The sequence below is a fragment of the Megalobrama amblycephala genome, linkage group LG24, assembly GCF_018812025.1.
Source record: "Megalobrama amblycephala isolate DHTTF-2021 linkage group LG24, ASM1881202v1, whole genome shotgun sequence".
Lineage (NCBI taxonomy): Eukaryota > Metazoa > Chordata > Actinopteri > Cypriniformes > Xenocyprididae > Megalobrama > Megalobrama amblycephala.
Window position 1 is genome coordinate 6,802,200 of NC_063067.1, and position 7,424 is coordinate 6,809,623.

At 40.0% G+C, this 7,424-nt stretch overlaps 1 protein-coding gene across 1 annotated transcript; it reads left to right on the plus strand.

The window, feature by feature from the left end:
- The first annotated feature begins 473 nt into the window (after positions 1-473).
- Positions 474-3,282, plus strand: LOC125260714 (E3 SUMO-protein ligase ZBED1-like). The gene is made up of 8 exons (XM_048179202.1): positions 474-618; positions 773-884; positions 1,101-1,648; positions 1,860-2,004; positions 2,189-2,420; positions 2,516-2,638; positions 2,717-2,785; positions 2,914-3,282. The coding sequence occupies exons 1-8, from the start codon at positions 474-476 to the stop codon at positions 3,280-3,282; spliced, it is 1,743 nt and encodes a 580-aa protein (XP_048035159.1).
- Positions 3,283-7,424: the final 4,142 nt, after the last annotated feature.

The window sequence follows — 7,424 nt, forward strand, 5'->3', positions numbered from 1 at the left end:
AGATTTCACTATTAAAACCAAGTGATACATTTTCCTCTTTTATTTAAAGAAAAATGTGTGCAATTTTGAGGCTTGATTTGAGGAACAAAATAAGGAAAGAAGGCTAGCCTTTTATTTTAAGAGAATTATTTCAGTTATACGGCTTTATTTATTGACACTAGGCTTGGGTATCGAGTATCGAGTATCGATTGGATCCGGAACTAGCTTTGCGATTTTCCCGGAATCGTTCAAAAGTTTAAATTTCGATTCCTAGTTTCGATTCCAAAAAAAAAAAAAAAAAAAATTTGAATAAGAAACCGCTGAACACCAACGAAGAAGTGTCCACCGGATGTGTCAGCATAAGCGAGTCGAACGTGGATACCGTGCGTCAGCGGTCCAAAGTGTGGCTTCACTTTACAAAACAAAATGAAATCTCGGCAAAATGCCACATTTGCAGCAGGATTGTTTCGAGCATAGGAGGGTGCACGACTAACATGATAAAGCACCTCCGAATTCATGGAGTTGAAATAAATGCGTGCCCCGTCTTTAATGCGCTGCGCCGAACATCCTCCGCCGCCTCTTCCTCTGGCTCCGACCCCCAGCCTGGCACCGCAGTGACTGCACTGAAGTCCGAATCCGGTAAGTAAAAAATACATATACAATAGATATGTCTTGTGCCTACATTGAGGCAGCTAACAAATTAGCACACGTATTTTTTCATAGACAATTTACTACCTGAGATTGCGAACGACTCCGCGATGTGCTGAGCCTCACGTTACTCCGTTCACCATAGCGGCAAGGGGGAAGATGTCGGCGCAACAAAAGGAAGAGTGCCACAGAAAGGTCACTGCACACATTGTGAAAAGACTGCATCCCTTTTCAGAGGTGGAATCACCAACATTTAGGTTAGTTAAGCAATAACGATAGAGCTAAGCTAATTGATACTGATCTAAAGTGCGTTTCCCAAAACCATAGTTGCTAACCTGTTAGCAACTTAGTTGGTTGGCAATGGGAAATTGTATTGCAACCAACAAAATTGCTAACTTAGTTAGCAACTATGGTTTTGGGAAACGCTCCCCTAAACAGTAACAGCAACATTACATGTTTGTTTATGTTTGCAGGGACATGGTGAAAACTCTAAACCCCAAATATACACCACTTTCCAGGGATTACTTGTCAAACACATTAATCCCATCGTGGTACAAGGTTGAGAAGTCTAATATTATTACAGAGCTCAGTGAAGTCAGCGCTGTTGCACTCACATGTGATGGCTGGAGTAGCATCACACAGGACCACTACCTCACCATCACAGCACACTACATAGAAGAGGGCAAAATGCAGCAAAAAGTGCTAAAAACAAAGGCTGTTTACAAAGCACAGACCGGTTGTGTTGTTGCAGAGGAAATTAGTGATGTTCTGTCAGAGTTTGGCATATCTGATAAAATTGTAGCAGTAACTGTAGATAATGCTGCCAACATGGATGTGGCAATTAAGCGCCTGCGATTTGTGAAACTGTGCTGTTTTGCCCACACACTTAATTTAGCAGCACAAAGTCTATACTCCCTAAATTCAGTGAGTCAGTGGGTGGCCAAGGTCCGAACCATTGTTGTGTGGATGAAGAGGTGCTCAATGGCCAAGGTGGTTCTAGGAGAGAAGCAACAACTTCTACGTAAGACACACAAAGTTCACTTTATTTAACTGTTGTGCATTGACACGTAATGACTTTATATGTCTGATCTATCTTATTATTATTTTTATGAGCTCTGTAGCAGAGTAGTACTACAGTATTTGAATCCAATTTTACAAAAGTATTGTTTGTCTCCTAGGATGAAAAGCATCTGTTATATATGACTTAAAATTGATGTTATTGTTTTTGTCAGAGCTGCCCCGACACTCACTCATACTCGATGTGAGAACACGGTGGAACTCTCTGTACCTAATGCTGGAGAGATTCACAGAGCAGTACCCTGCAATTCAAGCAGCCAGCTTGGATCAACGGCTGAGAAAAAATATGGATAGGGACAGGTAGAGATAGATAGACAAGTTTAGACAAGAAATACCAGTACACACAAAATACAAATTCAAAGAACAGTATTAGAGTGAATGTGCTAAATCTGCTTTTAGGGAGTGCATATGTTAGGTGTTTTGTTAAGAAAAAAGAGAATATTTCTAACTCCAATCTATGTGTTCTTAATTATTTTACATACAGACTTGCTCGGCTAACTGAGGAGGATTTTAGGAAAGCTGAAGACTTCATCAACCTGATGAAGGTGCTCTACACCTCAACACTCTGCGTGTCCTCCGAAAAGAGTCCCACATGTGGACAGATTCTGCCTATCCTCAAAAAGCTTGAGGCACACCTAGCTGTAAATGAGGGAGACACAGTCTTTGTATCAAACCTTAAAAAACAGGTTTGGGCAAACCTATCCAAGCGCTACCAGGTAAGTGACCGAGGCAGGGCACCTGGAAAGAAATTGTTCTAGAATAGAAATATCCTGTGGCTTGTTAAAACATTTAAAGAACATGTGTTTTGCAGAATGATGAGATCAGGAACTTTCTCCAAGTGGCCACCGCGTTGGATCCACGCTTTAAACATAAATTGGATGATGGCACGGTTGACACCATCTGGGACCAGATCCAGAGAAATCTGATTGAACAGGTGAAATGTCATTCATGCTCAACTGTCCTTTTCACCTATTAAAATCTAAGATCTAAATGGTAATTATGTTCTTTGTAGTCAACAGAGGAAGACGGTGGAGCTGATGGGGACACCATGCAGTCTGAGAATGAGGACGAGCAGGAGAGTGTAAGTGTACGATAGCTGATATTATATAGGTTTTCAATTTAAATAATGATCATGCCTTTAATGGAGGTTTTCCCTTTTTTTAGTGATAATACTGCTGAATCTGATGAACCTTTTGTTTTGTTTTTTAGCAACAGCCTCCCTGCAAACTGCCCAGGAAGACTCCACTGGAGGAGCTGTTCGCTGAGGAAGAGGCACAGAACATAGTGTCACAGCAGAGCTCCATATCCATCAAGAAACAAGTGGAGAGAGAGCTGCAGATATACCAGGAAGTTCCACCAGTCCTTATGTCTGAGGACCCTGCTGCATGGTGGTGGAACCAACAAAAGACTTATCCTTTGCTGTCAAATCTCGCTTTCTCCTATTTATGCGTTCAAGCTTCTTCTACACCCAGCGAACGTGTTTTCTCCACAGCAGGAGATGCTATCTGTCCAGAACGCTCACGCATCCTGCCTGAGAAGGCAGATATGATCATTTTCCTAAACAAGAACTGTTTCTGATTTTATACTGTACCTGCTGCTAATCTGGACTGCGTTTTACAAGTTGTTTCTTATTGTTTATTTGATATTCTGCACCAGGTTAGCCCATCAGTGGGAGCACGGTAACATGTTCAAATACCTGCAGCATCATACACTCATGTGTAAATGTGTTTTCAAAAATAAAAATGAGGTTTTCAAAAATAAAGCTCTCTTGAGGAAAGTGTACCCCTATGAAAATATATTCATAATTTATAATATTTATATTCAAGTTCATAGATTTGATATTTATATTGTAAACAGCCCTGTGAGAAATTCATAGTAAAGTTCATAAAAAGTAAAAAGTTCATAGAATTAAAATTGATGGAGAAGGTCAGACTATTTCCTTCAGAAAGACCGTTGGTTAGCTAGCTCATTTAAAATATCCTAAACTTTTTTTGACCCTGCCTCTTAAAAGAATCGGAATCGAGAATCGTTAGGAACCGGAATCGAAACAAGGAATCGGAATCGTTCAAATTCAAACGATACCCAACCCTAATTGACACCATTTGAAAGTGAACCTATGCTGGTCCAGGACCAGTTTATGAGCAGCACTTGACCAGCTCAAACCAGCTTCAAAACCTCCCTTAACCAGCAGATACTGTTTGTTTCAACAGTGTCTGTCACATGATCACTTCAAAACAAACTCATGACTGAGATTGAGAGATAAAGCATTATGATCAAGTTCTGGTGAGAAACTGCACTGATTAAAGCAGAACTAAGCAGGATTTGCGAAGCTCCCCCTGCAGGTTCCTTCAGTGAATCACACTGTCGTAAATGCTCCAAGTGCAGCTCTGGACTACAACGCTCACCAGCGCAGTACACTGTCAATAGTATGTAAATCTTTCAAAAGGAAATGAATACTCAACTTGGACAACAGTCAGGAGCAACGCATGCCTTGGCATTAGCTGTGAAATCTTGTATTGGTCTAAAGTGAAGCCAGTCGCTTACGCAATGTAAACAATATTCTGGGAATTTACTATACTATTGAAACTACCGGTTGAACTGCAGTTGTCTCACATAAAGCCCGTACATGACAAATAGAGAAACACTCATCAATCCCACCACTTAGTAACATAGCAGGTGAATTAGCATGCTTGCATCTCTGCGAGCCGATAAGCTAAGTACATGACATAACAGTGGCTATATCTCGAAGGACATGAAATAACAATAGATCTAATGGAAACAGTAAGAAAATAAAGTTGTTTGGCAAGGTTACTTACAAGTTCAACAACATAAAAGCCACGTCAGAATCGGTTTGAAGTCCTTCGCTCTCCGTAAAAGCTGGTCCAAGGTTGACTCGAGAATGAGCTCTCTCTTGGTCTAGCTGACGTTTTCTCTTCCTAGTATCTTCGGACAATGGTTTCCTCTGTTTTTTAGTGGCTCCGCTATGACTGATGATGACATACATGTCGTTTTGGTATGATCGAAGTGAGATCATACTGTGTGAGGTCGCTATGTGTACACTCACCTAAAGGATTATTAGGAACACCTGTTCAATTTCTCATTAATACAATTATCTAATCAACCAATCACATGGCAGTTGCTTCAATGCATTTAGGGCATGCATTTATAATGCATTTATTCTCCTGAACTCCAAACTGAATGTCAGAATGGGAAAGAAAGGTGATTTAAGCAATTTTGAGCGTGGCATGGTTGTTGGTGCCAGACGGGCCGGTCTGAGTATTTCACAATCTGCTCAGTTACTGGGATTTTCACACAAAACCATTTCTAAGGTTTACAAAGAATGGTGTGAAAAGGGAAAAACATCCAGTATGCGGCAGTCCTGTGGGCGAAAATGCCTTGTTGATGCTAGAGGTCAGAGGAGAATGGGCCGACTGATTCAAGCTGATAGAAGAGCAACTTTGACTGAAATAACCACTCGTTACAACCGAGGTATGCAGCAAAGCATTTGTGAAGCCACAACACGCACAACCTTGAGGCGGATGGGCTACAACAGCAGAAGAACCCACCGGGTGCCACTCATCTCCACTACAAATAGGAAAAAGAGGCTACAATTTGCACAAGCTCACCAAAATTGGACAGTTGAAGACTGGAAAAATGTTGCCTGGTCTGATGAGTCTCGATTTCTGTTGAGACATTCAGATGGTAGAGTCAGAATTTGGCGTAAACAGAATGAGAACATGGATCCATCATGCCTTGTTACCACTGTGCAGGCTGGTGGTGGTGGAGTAATGGTGTGAGGGATGTTTTCTTGGCACACTTTAGGCCCCTTAGTGCCAATTGGGCATCGTTTAAATGCCACGGCCTACCTGAGCATTGTTTCTGACCATGTCCATCCCTTTATGACCACCATGTACCCATCCTCTGATGGCTACTTCCAGCAGGATAATGCACCATGTCACAAAGCTCGAATCATTTCAAATTGGTTTCTTGAACATGACAATGAGTTCACTGTACTAAAATGGCCCCCACAGTCACCAGATCTCAACCCAATAGAGCATCTTTGGGATGTGGTGGAACGGGAGCTCCGTGCCCTGGATGTGCATCCCACTAATCTCCATCAACTGCAAGATGCTATCCTATCAATATGGGCCAACATTTCTAAAGAATGCTCTCAGCACCTTGTTGAATCAATGCCACATAGAATTAAGGCAGTTCTGAAGGCGAAAGGGGGCCAAACACAGTATTAGTATGGTGTTCCTAATAATCCTTTAGGTGAGTGTATATTGAATTACAGTAAAGCATTTTGTCACTCTTGCATGAATGTGAACTTGAGGCGAGATTGTATCGGGTCGCCGCAGCTCAACTTGCAAGTGCTGTATTCTGGCGTAGACGTGCCAGAGGGGGTTAGTGGATGCCTCAAACACACCACTACAAGTCAATTAACCATCGTAAGGACTTTGAAAACTATTTATGAAGGTAAAAAAAGTTACTTAGTTCTGCTTTAAAGAGCGTTTGAGATCGTTCCTCATTACTGTTCGACACACACAAGCTTTTAGCAAGTAAGACTGCTTTTATATGTCAGATATTAGGATCTTTCTCACAGAAACTCATTCATGCACATGTTTTTATGTGATAAAATGATCTTTCTCAATGACACAGAAAATTTAAGCAGTTTCTTTTATATCTTACATTTTATATTTAGTTTGTGTGTTATTTATGGTTACAGTACAAACAAGACAGAATAAAAGCATGTTTGACAACAAAAAATGCTTTATTCATTATGATCTTAACCTGAAAAAGGCAGTACATGTTGTGATTAAGTCATTTTCATTAACAGAAATGAGTACATTTATTTGTGAGACAAAAAATTAAAAAAGCACACAAGTGTAGAGTTTATGATGTAATTTACAGATGTACAATTTAAGATGGACATTATTCATGTGACCCTTTAAAAACAAATAACCAGGTGAGATATTAAAATATGAGTAATCTTATCATATTTTTGCTGTTACAACAGTGAACGTTTTCCTACACACTGATATGAATAAAATACTTAAAATGATAATTGAAAGTCAGTCTCGGGTAAACCATCATCTTTAAAACCATCGCCGGCTGAGAAAAGTTAGTTTTTTAAATAAAAATAAAGAAATAAAGCAGAAAGAAGTCGCACTCCAACAATCAAGACACAAGCCGTAAGTGAAGTTAACCCTCTGGAGTCTGAGGCTGATTTGGGGCCTGGAGAAGTTTTGACATGCCCTGACATTTGTGCTTTTTTCAGTTGTTCATAAACATATTAATGACACAAGTGTCATTACACTGTATTCAGCACAAACTAGGCTACCATAATATGTGAGGAACATGTGTGTACATGTTTGTGTTTTTGAAGGAATAACGTTTATGCGTGGTTACTGAAAAAACAAAAAACTTAAGTCACTGATATAAGGCCAATAAAAGTATATTAAATCTGTGTTCACAAGACTTTTGGGTATTGAAGGTTGTAGACTAGAGTTTTTGCTTCAAAATTATGTAAAAATTATGCTGACTACTCTTTCATTTATAACAATATACTGATTTAGTTTTTGTAAGACACTTTTTGCCAAGAAACACGGTATGCGAGGAGGCGTGAATCTCCATGAATAATGGCTCATTCTCACCTGTGAAGACAAAAGAATTGAATAGTAATGACCTGAAAAGACTTGCATATTAATGAGGCATTTCAG

What these genes read in the sequence shown, in the direction of transcription:
- LOC125260714 (XM_048179202.1), top strand. Translation starts at nt 474, where the DNA reads ATGATAAAGCACCTCCGAATTCATGGAGTTGAAATAAATGCGTGCCCC. An exon ending in GTGGAATCACCAACATTTAG is followed by an intron (nt 885 to 1,100) that starts GTTAGTTAAGCA and finishes TTATGTTTGCAG; the next exon opens with GGACATGGTGAAAACTCTAA. An exon ending in AGAGAAATCTGATTGAACAG is followed by an intron (nt 2,639 to 2,716) that starts GTGAAATGTCAT and finishes TGTTCTTTGTAG; the next exon opens with TCAACAGAGGAAGACGGTGG.